Raw genomic sequence first — 15,473 nt, 5'->3', positions numbered from 1 at the left:
GAATGGTGAATGATTCAAAGATTCAATTAATGCATCTATGAATGGTAAAAGATACAACGATTCAAACAATACCTCTGTGAAAGATTCAAACAATAATACATCTATGAATGGTGAACGATTCAAAGATTCAAACAAATCTATGATTGGTGAAAGATTCAAAGATTCAAACAATAAGTCTATGAATGATTCAAATAATACATCTATGAATGGTGAAAGATTCAAACAATAAATCTGTGAATGGTGAAAGATTCAAACGATAAATCTATGACTGATGAAAGATTCAAACGATAAATCTATGAATGGTGAAAGATTCAAACGATAAATCGATGACTGGTGAAAGATTCAAACAATAAATCTATGAATGGTGAAAGATTCAAACAATAAATCTATGACTCGTGAAATATTCTAACAATAAATCTATGTCTGATGAAACATTTTAATAATAACTCTATGACTAGTGAAAGATTCAAATATTCAAACAATAAATCTATGAATGATGAAAGATTCAAACAATAAATCTATTACTGGTGAAAGATTCAAACAATAAATCTATGAATGGTGAAAGATTCAAACGATAAATCTATGACTGGTGAAAGATTCAAACGATAAATCTATGACTGGTGAAAGATTGAAACAATAAATCTATGAATGGTGAACGATTCAAAGATTCAAACAATAAATCTTTGACTGGTGAAAGATTCAAACAATACATTTATGAATGGTGAAAGATTCAAACGATAAATCTATGTCTGGTGAAAGATTAAAAGATACAAACAATAAATATATGAATGGTGAAAGATTCAAACAATAAATCCGAATGGTGAAAAATTTTAACAATAAATCTATATTCAAAGATTCAAACAATAACTCTATGACTGGTGAAAGACTCAAACAATAAATCTATGAAATATTCAAACAATAAATCTATGAAAAATTAAAACAAATCTATGAATGATTCAAAAATTCAAACAATATATGAATGATTTAAAGATTCAAACAAATCTATGAAAGATTCAAACAATAAATCTATGAATAATTAAAAAATTCAAACAAGTATATCAATGGTGAAATATTCAAACAATAAATTTATGACTGGTTGACAGATTCAAACAATAAATCTATGAAAGATTCAAACAATAAATCTATGAAATAGTTCAACAATAAATCTATGAATGGTGAATGATTCAAAGATTCAATTAATGCATCTATGAATGGTAAAAGATACAACGATTCAAACAATACCTCTGTGAAAGATTCAAACAATAATACATCTATGAATGGTGAACGATTCAAAGATTCAAACAAATCTATGATTGGTGAAAGATTCAAACAATAAGTCTATGAATGATTCAAATAATACATCTATGAATGGTGAAAGATTCAAACAATAAATCTGTGAATGGTGAAAGATTCAAACGATAAATCTATGACTGATGAAAGATTCAAACGATAAATCTATGAATGGTGAAAGATTCAAACGATAAATCGATGACTGGTGAAAGATTCAAACAATAAATCTATGAATGGTGAAAGATTCAAACAATAAATCTATGACTCGTGAAATATTCTAACAATGAATCTATGTCTGATGAAACATTTTAATAATAACTCTATGACTAGTGAAAGATTCAAATATTCAAACAATAAATCTATGAATGATGAAAGATTCAAACAATAAATCTATTACTGGTGAAAGATTCAAACAATAAATCTATGAATGGTGAAAGATTCAAACGATAAATCTATGACTGGTGAAAGATTCAAACGATAAATCTATGACTGGTGAAAGATTGAAACAATAAATCTATGAATGGTGAAAGATTCAAACAATACATTTTTAACTGGTGAAAGATTCAAACAATAAATCTATGAATGGTGAAATATTCAAACAATAAATCTATGAATGGTGAAAGATTCAAACGATAAATCTATGACTGTTCAAAGATTCAAACAATAAATCGATGAATGGTGAAAGATTCAAACGATAAATCTATGACTGGTGAAAGATTCAAAGATTCAAACAATAAATCTATGAATGGTGAAAGATTCTAACAATAAATCTATGACTGGTGAAACATTTTAACAATTAATCTATGAAAGATTCAATGATTCAAACAATAAGTCTATGATTGGACATCCTGTCTGCGATGTTTAAAACACAAAAGAGATGAAATGATGACCTTGCACCAGAGTCATGACATTCGCCACATTTAGCGACATCTGTTCCAGGTGTGCGACTTCATGAAAGTGCATTTCCTGTAGGAAGAAAGTGTTTCTCCATGTTTCCACAGAACATCGATGCCATGCTGCTGCTTCGACGCTGCCGAGGTCTGACTCCATGTGGTGGTCTGGCTCCTCAAAGGTAAGGTGGTCTGGCTTTGGCCCACCCTGAGTTCTCCACTGCTTGTGACCTTGTCTTCATTTGTTCAGAGGCCAAGAGTGGCCGCGTGCGCTTCGTCTGGCGAGCAGCAGCAGCCGTGATGAGCAGAGGTCCCAACATGGTGGACACGCTCTTGGCTGGAAGCAGGCCTTCGCGGGTGTGCTGGCTGGGACAGGAGCCGTTCTGGCTTATGGTCTGCACCACCACCAGGTCAGATCGCCATGTCAATGACGCTATTTGGAAATTTTAAAAACTGTTTGTGATATATATTTATATATATATATATATATATATATATATATATATATATATATATATATATATATATATATATTTTTTTTTTTTTTTTAAATAAAAACATCCCTCAAAACAACAGCTACAAAAACAATGAAGGCACACAGCTTCAGTCCAGAGTATACTAGAGCATACTTGCCAACCTTGAGACCTCCAAATTCGGGAGATGGGGGGGGGGCGGGGTTTGGTGGTAGCGGGGGGGTGTATATTGTAGTGTCCCGGAAGAGTAAGTGCTGCAAGGGGTTCTGGGTATTTGTTCTGTTGTGTTTATGTGTTCTCCCGAAATGTGTTTGTCATTTTTTTTGGGTGTGGCCCATATTTGTAACAGTGTTAAAGTTGTTTATACGGCCACCCTCAGTGTGACCTGTATGGCTGTTAACCAAGTATGTGTTGCATTCACTTGTGTGTGTGTGTAAAAGCCGCATATATTATGTGAGTGGGCCGGCACGCTGTTTGTAGGGAGGAAAAGCGGACGTGTGTAGAGGACGTTAAAGGTAGTGCCTTTAAGGCACGCCCCCAATATTGTTGTCCGGGTGGAAATCGGGAGAGTGGTTGCCCCGGGAGATTTTCGGGAGGGGCACTGAAATTCGGGAGTCTCTTGGGAAAATCGGTAGGTTGAAACCGATACCGATAATTTCCGATATTACATTTTAAAGCATTTATCGGACATCTCTTATATTTATATATATATATATATATATATATATATATATATATCCATCCATCTTCTTCCGCTTATCCGAGGTCGGGTCGCGGGGGCAGCAGCCTAAGCAGGGAAGCCCAGACTTCCCTCTCCCCAGCCACTTCGTCCAGCACCTCCCGGGGGATCCCGAGGCGTTCCCAGGCCAGCCGGGAGACATAGTCTTCCCAACGTGTCCTGGGTCTTCCCCGTGGCCTCCTACCGGTCGGACATGCCCTAAACACCTCCTTAGGGAGGCGCTCGGGTGGCATCCTGACCAGATGCCCGAACCACCTCATCTGGCTCCTCTCGATGTGGAGGAGCAGCGGCTTTACTTTAAGCTCCCCCCGGATGACAGAGCTTCTCACCCTATCTCTAAGGGAGAGCCCCGCCACCCGGCGGAGGAAACTCATTTCGGCCGCTTGTACCCGTGATCTTGTCCTTTCGGTCATAACCCAAAGCTCATGACCATAGGTGAGGATGGGAACGCAGATCGACCGGTAAATTGAGAGCTTTGCCTTCCGGCTCAGCTCCTTCTTCACCACAACGGATCGATACAGCGTCCGCATTACTGAAGACGCCGCACCGATCCGCCTGTCGATCTCACGATCCACTCTTCCCTCACTCGTGAACAAGACTCCGAGGTACTTGAACTCCTCCACTTGGGGCAAGATCTCCTCCCCAACCCCGAGATGGCACTCCACCCTTTTCCGGGCGAGAACCATGGACTCGGACTTGGAGGTGCTGATTCTCATCCCAGTCGCTTCACACTCCGCTGCGAACCGATCCAGTGAGAGCTGAAGATCCTGGCCAGATGAAGCCATCAGGACCAAATCATCTGCAAAAAGCAGAGACCTAATCCTGCAGCCACCAAACCGGATCCCCTCAACGCCTTGACTGCGCCTAGAAATTCTGTCCATAAAAGTTATGAACAGAATCGGTGACAAAGGGCAGCCTTGGCGGAGTCCAACCCTCACCGGAAACGTGTCCGACTTACTGCCGGCAATGCGAACCAAGCTCTGACACTGATCATACAGGGAGCGGACCGCCACAATCAGACAGTCCGAAACCCCATACTCTCTGAGCACTCCCCACAGGACTTCCCGAGGGACACGGTCGAATATCTTCTCCAAGTCCACAAAGCACATGTAGACTGGTTGGGCAAATTCCATGCACCCTCAAGGACCCTGCCGAGAGTATAGAGCTGGTCCACAGTTCCACGACCAGGACGAAAACCACACTGTTCCTCCTGAATCCGAGGTTCGACTATCCAGCGTAGCCTCCTCTCCAGTACACCTGAATAGACCTTACCGGGAAGGCTGAGGAGTGTGATCCCACGATAGTTAGAACACACCCTCCGGTTCTCCTTTTTAAAGAGAGGAATCACCACCCCGGTCTGCCAATCCAGTGGTACCGCCCCCGATGTCCACGCGATGCTGCAGAGTCTTGTCAACCAAGACAGCCCTACAGCATCCAGAGCCTTAAGGAACTCCGGGCGGATCTCATCCACCCCCGGGGCCTTGCCACCGAGGAGCTTTTTAACTACCTCAGCAACCTCAGCCCCAGAAATAGGAGAGCCCACCACAGATTCCCCAGGCACTGCTTCCTCATAGGAAGACGTGTTGGTGGGATTGAGGAGGTCTTCGAAGTATTCCCTCCACCGATCCACAACTTCCGCAGTCGAGGTCAGCAGAACACCATCCGCACCATACACTGTGTTGGTAGTGCACTGCTTCCCCTTCCTGAGGCGGCGGATGGTGGTCCAGAATCGCTTCGAAGCCGTCCGGAAGTCGTTTTCCATGGCTTCCCCGAACTCCTCCCATGTCCGAGTTTTTGCCTCCGCGACCGCTGAAGCCGCACACCCTTGGCCTGTCGGTACCTGTCCGCTGCCTCAGGAGTCCCATGAGCCAAAAGAACCCGATAGGACTCCTTCTTCAGCTTGACGGCATCCCTCACCGCCGGTGTCCACCAACGGGTTCTAGGATTACCGCCACGACAGGCACCAACTACCTTGCGGCCACAGCTCCAATCAGCCGCCTCGACAATAGAGGTGCGGAACATGGTCCACTCGGACTCAATGTCCAGCACCTCCCTCGTGACATGTTCAAAGTTCTTCCGGAGGTGGGAATTGAAACTCTCTCTGACAGGAGACTCTGCCAGACGTTCCCAGCAAACCCTCACAATGCGTTTGGGCCTGCCAGGTCTGTCCGGCATCCTCCCCCACCATCGCAGCCAACTCACCACCAGGTGGTGATCTGTAGAAAGCTCCGCCCCTCTCTTCACCCGAGTGTCCAAAACATGAGGCCGCAAATCCGATGACACAACTACAAAGTCGATCATAGAACTGCGGCCTAGGGTGTCCTGGTGCCAAGTGCACATATAGACACCCTTATGCTTGAACATGGTGTTCGTTATGGACAATCCGTGACGGGCACAAAAGTCCAATAACAAAACACCACTTGGGTTCAGATCCGGGCGGCCATTCTTCCCAATCACGCCTCTCCAGGTTTCACTGTCGTTGCCAATATGAGCGTTGAAGTCCCCCAGTAGAACGAGGGAATCACCCGGGGGAGCACTCTCAAGTACTCCCTCGAGTGAATCCAAAAAGGGTGGGTACTCTGAGCTGCTGTTTGGCGCGTAAGCGCAAACAACAGTCAGGACCCGTCCCCCCACCCGAAGGCGGAGGGAAGCTACACTCTCGTCCACCGGGTTGAACTCCAACATGCAGGCTCTGAGCCGGGGGGCAACAAGAATTTCCACCCCAGCCCGTCGCCTCTCACTGCTGGCAACGCCAGAGTGGAAGAGAGTCCAGCCCCTCTCGAGAGAACTGGTTCCAGAGCCCTTGCTGTGCGTCGAGGTGAGTCCGACTATATCCAACCGGAACTTCTCTACCTCGCGCACTAGCTCAGGCTCCTTCCCCCCCAGCGAGGTGACGTTCCACGTCCCAAGAGCTAGCTTCTGTAGCCGAGAATCGGACCGCCAAGTGCCCTGCCTTCGGCTACCGCCCAGCTCACATTGCACCCGACCTCTATGGCCCCTGCTATGGGTGGTGAGCCCATTGGAGGGGGGACCCACGTTGCCCCTTCGGGACAGGCCCGGCCACCAGGCGCTCGCCATCGTGCCCCAACTCCGGGCCTGGCTCCGGAGGGGGGCCCCGGTGACCCGCGTCCGGGCGAGGGAAATCTGAGTCTCGGTTCTTGCATTTCCATAGAAGTCTTCGAGCTGCTCTTTGTCTGATCCCTCACCTAGGACCTGTTTGTCTTGGGAGACCCTACCAGGGGGCATGGAAGCCCCCGGACAACATAGCTCCTAGGATCATTGGGACACGCAAACTCCTCTACCACGTTAAGGTGGCAGCTCAGAGAGGAGATATATATATATATATATATATATATATATATGTATGTATGTATGTATGTATGTGTGTCCATCCATCCATCCATCTTCTTCCGCTTATCCGAGGTCGGGTCGCGGGGGCAGCAGCCTAAGCAGGGAAGCCCAGACTTCCCTCTCCCCAGCCACTTCGTCCAGCTCTTCCTGTGGGACCCCGAGGCGTTCCCAGGCCAGCCGGGAGACATAGTCTTCCCAACGTGTCCTGGGTCTTCCCCGCGGCCTCCTACCGGTCGGACGTGCCCTAAACACCTCCCTAGGGAGGCGTTCGGGTGGCATCCTGACCAGATGCCCGAACCACCTCATCTGGCTCCTCTCGATGTGGAGGAGCAGCGGCTTTACTTTGAGCTCCCCCCGGATGGCAGAGCTTCTCACCCTATCTCTAAGGGAGAGCTCCGCCACCCGGCAGAGGAAACTCATTTCGGCCGCTTGTACCCGTGATCTTGTCCTTTCGGTCATAACCCAAAGCTCATGACCATAGGTGAGGATGGAAACGTAGATCGACCGGTAAATTGATACACACATATATATATATGTGTGTATATGTATATATATGTATATATACATACATATACACACATATATATATATATATATATATATATATATATATATTTATATATATATATATATATATATATATATATTTATATATATATACATATATACATACATACACACACATATATATACACATATATATATACATACACACACACATATATATATATATATATATATATATATATATATATATATAAATAAATGTGTATATATACAAACCCCGTTTCCATATGAGTTGGGAAATTGTGTTGGATGTAAATATAAACGGAATACAATGATTTGCAAATCCTTTTTAACCCATATTCAATTGAATGCACTACAAAGACAAGATATTTGATGTTCAAACTCAAACTTTATTTTTTTTTTTGCAAATAATAATTAACTTAGAATTTCATGGCTACAACATGTGCCAAAGTAGTTGGGAAAGGGCATGTTCACCACTGTGTTACATGGTCTTTCCTTTTAACAACACTCAATAAACGATTGGGAACTGAGGAAACTAATTGTTGAAGCTTTGAAAGTGGAATTCTTTCCCATTCTTGTTTTGTGTAGCGCTTCAGTCGTTCAATAGTCCGGGGTCTCCGCTGTCGTATTTTACGCTTCATAATGCGCCACACATTTTCGATGGGAGACAGGTCTGGACTGCAGGCGGGCCAGAAAAGTACCAGCACTCTTTTTTTACGAAGTCACGCTGTTGTAACACGTGCTGAATGTGACTTGGCATTGTCTTGCTGAAATAAGCAGGGACGTCCATGAATAAGATGGCGCTTAGATGGCAGCATATGTTGTAACAAAACCTGTATGTACCTTTCAGCATTAATGGTGCCTTCACAGATGTGTAAGTTACCCATGCCTTGGGCACTAATGCACCCCCATACCATCACAGATGCTGGCTTTTGAACTTTGCGTCGATAACAGTCTGGATGGTTCGCTTCCCCTTTGGTCCGGATGACATGATATCGAATATTTCCAAAAACAATTTGAAATGTGGACTCGTCAGACCACAGAACACTTTTCCCCTTTGCATGAGTCCATCTTAGATGATCTCGGGCCCAGAGAAGCCATTGGCGTTTCTGGATGTTGTTGATAAATGGCTTTCGCTTTGCATAGTAGAGCTTTAACTTGCACTTACAGATGTAGCGACCAACTGTATTGTCACGTATTCAGTGGTTTTCTGAAGTGTTCCTGAGCCCATGTGGTGATATCCTTTAGAGATTGATGTCGGTTTTTGATACAGTGCCGTCTGAGGGATCGAAGGTCACGGTCATTCAATGTTGGTTTCCGGCCATGCCGCTTACGTGGAGTGATTTTTCCAGATTCTCTGAACCTTTTGATGATATTATGGACCGTAGATGTTGAAATCCCTAAATTTCTTGCAATTGCACTTAGAGAAACGTTGTTCTTAAACTGTTTGACTATTTGCTCACGCAGTTGTGGACAAAGGGGTGTACCTCGCCTCATCCTTTCTTGTGAAAGACTGAGCATTTTTTGGGAAGCTATTTTTATACCCAATCATGGCACCCACCTGTTCCCAATTAGCCTGCACACCTGTGGGATGTTCCAAGTAGGTGTTTGATTAGCATTCCTCAACTTTATCAGTATTTATTGCCACCTTTCCCAACTTCTTTGTCACGTGTTGCTGGCATCAAATTCTAAAGTTAATGATCATTTGCAAAAAAAAAAATGTTTATCAGTTTGAACATCAAATATGTTGTCTTTGTAGCATATTCAACTGAATATGGGTTGAAAATGATTTGCAAATCATTGTATTCCGTTTATATTTACATCTAACACAATTTCCCAACTCATATGGAAACATGGTTTGTATATATATATATATATATATATATATATATATATATATATATATATATGTGTGTGTGTATATGTGTATGTGTATATATGTGTATATATATGTATATGTGTATATATACTGTGTATATATGTATATGTGTATATATGTATATGTATATGTGTATATATATGTATATGTATATATACATATATATACATATATATGTATATATATATTTATATACATACAGACAGACAGACAGTGCAGGCCCACACCTTCTCATTCAATGGGTTTTCTTTATTTTCATGACTATTTACATTGTAGATTGTCACATCAAAACTATGAATGAACACATGTGGAGTTATGTACTTAACAAAAAAAGGTGAAATAACTGAAAACATGTTTTATATTCTATTTTTTTCAAAATAGCCACCCTTTGCTCTGATTACTGTTTTGCACACTCTTGGCATTCTCTCGATGAGCTTCAAGCACACCTGTGAAGTGAAAACCATTTCTTGTCCCGATACCAAAATATTTGTATCGGACAACCCTACTTGATAGTGTCTGCTATTTCACATCAGCCATTCGAGACATTGTGACAATGTTACATCATGTCAGTGTGACGCTATAAGCGCTAGGCATCATGGGAAATGTGGTCTTCTTCTGGCAAAACACTACCTCTTTGCTCCACTGGCGCCGCCAAAATCAAGCAAAAGTGAAAGTTCCTAAGTGGGGCTTGAATTGTGGGACTTAAAAAGGGGTGTGACGTGTTAGCTGCCAGCCCCGCCCACTTAGTTGTGTTGTTCTCGCCGACTCAGCACATTATTTGCACTTCCAGTGTGACTCAGCATCTGGTCTGGTCTCATCAGAGCCAATGGAAGTTGAAAGTCCTCCCAGCTATTACTGGAACTGATGACACACTTCAGTTAGTCATCTTTACGCTGACGTGGCGTTATCTCTCCTTTTGCAGGCGCAGCACACGGACGCCGTCAGCGTCCACGCCCAACTCTCCCATCTTCCCGTCTTCAGCCAGGAGGAGGTCACCAAGCACCGCACGCTGCAAGATGGCGTGTGGGTCACCTACAAAGGCGGCGTCTATGACATCACAGACTTTGTCGCCATGCACCCCGGCGGCGATAAAATCCTGCTGGCGGCGGGCGGCGCCCTGGAACCCTTTTGGGCGCTGTACGCCGTGCACGAGCAGGACCACGTGTTGGACATCCTCTCTGAATACAGGGTGAGTCAACCCAGTCACTGCCCTTATGCCCTTGGGCAAGACATGTTACCCTCCTTGCCCCCAGTGCTGTCAATGTAGATCAAAGTATTGTCTGATATATAAGCCACCCCCACTAAACTTTGGAAGGAAAACATATTTTTACATATATAAACCACAGATATATACTCCGGCAGAAAAAATTGTGTAAACATTTATTTACAAACCTTCATTGTATGTAAACAGTGTCTGTAACAGGGCAGTAAAACAGATGATCAAACAAAACAGAAGTTATTGATGTTTTTATTAATTTTTTATGAGATGAATAAGTCACATAAGGAACTGCAACTTTGTAATCACAATCCTTATGTAAGACAAGAACACATATGCTTTTCTTTTTTCATACATTCCAAATCATAAATAAATGCTAGCAAAAGTCAGCCAATGGAAGTCGCTCTATTCCGTCTATAAAAAACCTCCATTAATGTTTAATATACACGCTCTAAGTACCGTATTTTTCGGAGTATAAGTCTCACCTGCTGAAAATGCTTAATAAAAAGGAAAAAAACTTATATAAGTCGCACTGGAGCCCGGCCAAACTATGAAAACAAAACTGCGACTTATAGTCCGAAAAATACGGTATATAGGTAATGTAGTAACATACGTAATAACATGTAGTATTTACATATTTTCATCATACTGTAATTATACATGCAATGTAGTAACATTCATAATATGTAATATTTACATATTTTTATTTTACTGTAAGTATATATGTGATGGAGTAACATTCATAATAACATGTCATATTTACATATTTTCATCATACTGTAAGTATATATGTAATGCAGTAACATTCATAATAACATGTAATATTTACATATTTTAAGTATATGGCAGCGTATTAATTTCACAGACGCAACACAACACTCACTTTTCAACAACAACAAGACTACTAATCATGGCAGACTTGATGAGAGACAACAAAGACTACTTTGGGATTTTTGAGCCTGAATATAAGGAGGATGACCTACAAGTTTTAGAAGCTTTGTGCTAAACAAATGTGGATTTAGTCAAACACTAAGCATCGTGTAGCAGTATTGCTAAGTGCTAAATAAGAACATAATAAACAATCACCTACTGTACAATGTCTGCTCTCACTGGGATAAAGACTGATGGGATGTTTAGAGCTTCCCATTTACATCAACAATTCATCATAAACCTCAATGTCAAAGTTGACCAACTTGTGGTTTGTGTCCACAACCTTCTACTATCCAGGTGAGAGGCATGATTTATCATCTAGAATTAACTTTCACCTACTCAGAGGCCATACAGCAGCTCAATATGTCAATATAGCAGCATAAGCTAGTTAGCGCTCTAAAAGTAGTTCCTCTGTGTTAGTGTTTATAATAATAACAATATCACTAATACTTGTTAATATTCAGGTCAGGACATGTACATGGAGTATTGTTGGCACTTTTTCGATGTTGTCTTATGGGCAGAATAGTGTATTCTTATTGGCTATATTGTTACCCACCTCTTACTTGCCATATTTTACGACTTAGAATGCATAAAAAAGCAAAACATAAGTGTTCTTGTCTTACGTAAGGATTCATCCAACATTCCCATATAGAATAAAAAAATAAATTAATCAAACAATAGGATAAAATAACGTTGATAAATTGCCTTTTCTATGACTTTGTTGCAGTTTGTCAACTAAGAAACAAAACATCCGACCCACACTTGCAAGACGTTTAATATTAAAGTGCAAACAAAGATTGAGTCTGATTTATTTTTTATTTCATTTTGTTGACTTATTGAGGACAATTGAGTTATTGACCTTCCAATTACAATGGTAAACAAACTAATAGGACATAAAATGTTATTGTGTTTTAAATAAATACTTGCAATATTATTATTATTATTAGTGGTAGTAATATTACTAATGGTTACATTAGTGCTTGATTTGATATAAAATACTGCTAATAATTAATATTGTTTACCAACAATATCAGCCCCAGCCTAACCTCGCACACACTATGAAGATGGCCTGGCTCAGATGGTAGAGCAGCCGGCCAGAAAGTTAAGGGGTTCCTGGTTTGAATCCAGCCTCTGCCATCCTCGTCCCTGCCACTGTGTCCTTGGGCAATACACTTCACCCACACTGGGATAAAAGGTTTCACCATGTATAGTGCTTTTTTTTTTTCTCGAACGTGACAACAACATCATGACAACAAAGTGACAACAGCATAACACTGTGACAATAACATGACAACATCACAACAACAACGTGACAACAAAGTGACAAAAACGTGACAACAACATCACAACAAAATGACAGCAACATGACAACAACGTAACAAAACGGGACAACAACATGACAACTTCACAACAACAACGACACAACAGCGTGACAACAAAGTGACAACAACATCACGACAACAACATAACAACAACATGACAACAAAGTGACAACAGCATAACACTGCGACAATAACATGACAACATCACAACAAAGTGACAAAAACGTGACAACAACATCACAACAAAGTGACAACAACATGACAACATAACGGGACAACAAAGTGACAACAACATGACAACAACATAACAACAACATGACAACAAAGTGACAACAGCATAACATAGTGACAATAACATAACACAACAACAACGTGACAACAAAGTGACAAAAACATGACAACAACATGACAACAAAGTGACAGCAACATGACAACAAAGTGACAACAACATGACAACATAACGGGACAACAACATGACAACTTCACAACAACAATGTGACATCAAAGTGACAGCAACGTGACAACAACATGACAACAACGTAACAACAACATGATAACAAAGTGACAACAGCATTACACTGTGACAATAACATGACAACAACATGACAAAAACATGACAACAACGTGACAACATCACAACAAAGTGACAACAAAGTGATAGTAACATGACAACATAACGGGACAACATGACAACTTCACAACAACAACATGACAACAATGTGACAACAACGTGACAACAGAGTGACAACAACATGACAACAACGTGAAGTGAAGACATGTAATAATAGAAACATCAGAATCATGCAGTACAGTATATTTGATTGTGATTTAATTGTACTGAAACGTATATTTGTTGTATAAAGTGGTAACATCAATTTTAAATATGTTTTATTTCAGCTCATGCAAGGCAACACCATCAAACCAAAAAGATAATTTGGAAAATAACTCTTCAGTACAGTATTGATCCTGAGTCAACAATATTTGAAAGTTTTGGTCATTAATACTTTTTCTGCAAGAATATATTTGAATAATAATATGAAGAGTTTATAATATTTTGTGGAGCAAGGAGTCGTGCTCAAGTGACGGGTGCATTAGAAAGTAGGAAGGGGACTCATATGGCCCCCATTCGTTGCAGTTTGCCTGACACATGAAACTCGAGAAATTGGACAGTAGAGTGTTTAATATCTCAATGTGTTTTGTGGCAATTCCCACTTTGACCACAGCGTCAGTTTCCATCATTTTCAGCAGACTGCATTGCAAAATGATGAACCCCCCCTCTTCCTCTCACGCGAGACCCACCCAGTACTGGAGCCTTGTCCCTACTTTCATGTTCTTTGTCCACAAGGTGGGCGAGTTGAGCGCCGAGGACCAGAAGAAGCAGCAGAGTCTGTCATCCAGCGACCCCTACTCCTCCGACCCCCAGCGACACCCCGCCCTGTGCGTCAACAGCCTGAAGCCCTTCAACGCCGAACCGCCTCCCGAAATCCTTTCCGACAGCTACATCACGCCGTCCGCCATCTTCTTCAAGAGGAACCACTTGCCTGTCCCGCGCGTGGACCCCGCCTCCTACGAGCTGCTGGTGGAGGGAGCGCCCGGAGGAGGTCTGCGCCTCTCCCTGGAGGACTTGAAGAGCCGCTTCCCCAGGCACGCGGTCACGGCCACACTGCAGTGCGCCGGCAACCGCCGCTCCGAGATGAACCAGGTCAAGCATGTGAAGGGGCTGAACTGGGGCATCGCTGCCATCGGGACCGCCACCTGGGCCGGCGCTCGCCTCAGGGACGTGCTGCAGGCGGCCGGCTACGGCCCGGACACGGCCCGCTGGGCTCGCCACGTTCAGTTTGAGGGGCTGGACAAGGACGCGACGGGAACGACTTACGGCGCTTCCATCCCTCTGAACAAGGCGCTGAGCGAGGACGGCGACGTGCTGCTGGCGTACGAGATGAACGGCGAGCCTCTTCCCGCCGACCACGGCTTCCCCGTGCGGGTGGTGGTGCCGGGAACGGTCGGCGCCCGGAACGTGAAGTGGCTGGCCAAGATCACAGTCAGCGCCGAGGAGAGCGGCAGCCACTGGCAGCAGAACGACTACAAAGGCTTCTCGCCCGCCACCGACTGGGACTCCGTCGACTTCAAGTCCGCCCCCGCCATCCAGGAGCTGCCCGTCCAGTCCGCCGTCACCACGCCCGCCGACGGAACCGTGGTCTCCCGCGACGACGAGCAGCTGACGGTGAAGGGCTACGCGTGGAGCGGCGGAGGACGAGAAGTGGTGCGCGTGGACGTGTCTCTGGACGGGGGCAAGACTTGGCAGGTGGCCCGGCTGAAGGCCGGCGAGGAGCTTTCGCCCCCACCCGGCAGAGCCTGGGCCTGGAAGCTCTGGGAGGTCACGGCAGCGCTCCCGCCCCATACCCGGCAGCTGGAGATAGTCTGCAAGGCGGTGGACGACAGCTACAACGTGCAGCCGGACTCTGTCGCTCCCATCTGGAACCTGAGAGGCGTGCTGAGCAACGCCTGGCACCGGGTGAGGGTGCAGGTACGGGACGAATAGTCCTCACGGCAAGTATTTGCTCCAGTACTTCAATGTTTGTGGTTTTTGGTGTCTCAAGTCCTCAGATTGGATCGAAGGACTTTCAAAACCAGAACGATGCGGCTCGGCAGCTTTTTTGTACGCATCAGGAGCATAGGAATAGGAAATATTTCTTTTTTTCACAGGTTTTTTTACGACTTTTTGCAGGATTAATGCCAATTTAAGCAACAAGGAAAAGTGCTGACTTTGCAGAAAAGCAACCGCGTTAGTTTTAATGGAAGATGGTCGTCATGACGACGAGGATGAATAAATATTTTTAATTTGCTAACTGACT

The 15,473-nt window shown here is 43.5% G+C and overlaps 1 protein-coding gene across 3 annotated transcripts in view; it reads left to right on the top strand.

Moving 5' to 3' along the window:
- The window catches only part of suox (sulfite oxidase), a 43,743-nt gene extending 28,272 nt beyond the window's left edge, over positions 1-15,471 (top strand). For 2 of the 3 annotated variants that reach the window (XM_061984742.1, XM_061984743.1), the window contains exons 2-5: positions 2,292-2,362; positions 2,431-2,590; positions 10,073-10,339; positions 13,964-15,471. In XM_061984742.1, the coding sequence (XP_061840726.1) occupies positions 2,304-2,362; positions 2,431-2,590; positions 10,073-10,339; positions 13,964-15,160 (1,683 nt within the window). In that variant the 5' untranslated portion in view covers positions 2,292-2,303 and the 3' untranslated portion in view covers positions 15,161-15,471. Of the gene's footprint in view, positions 1-2,279; positions 2,363-2,430; positions 2,591-10,072; positions 10,340-13,963 lie in introns of those variants that run through there. The other variant, XM_061984741.1, reaches the window with a different exon arrangement.
- The last annotated feature ends 2 nt before the right edge of the window (positions 15,472-15,473 follow it).

This window comes from Nerophis lumbriciformis, linkage group LG23 (assembly GCF_033978685.3).
Source record: "Nerophis lumbriciformis linkage group LG23, RoL_Nlum_v2.1, whole genome shotgun sequence".
Lineage (NCBI taxonomy): Eukaryota > Metazoa > Chordata > Actinopteri > Syngnathiformes > Syngnathidae > Nerophis > Nerophis lumbriciformis.
This window is presented reverse-complemented; position numbering and strand designations above follow the sequence as displayed.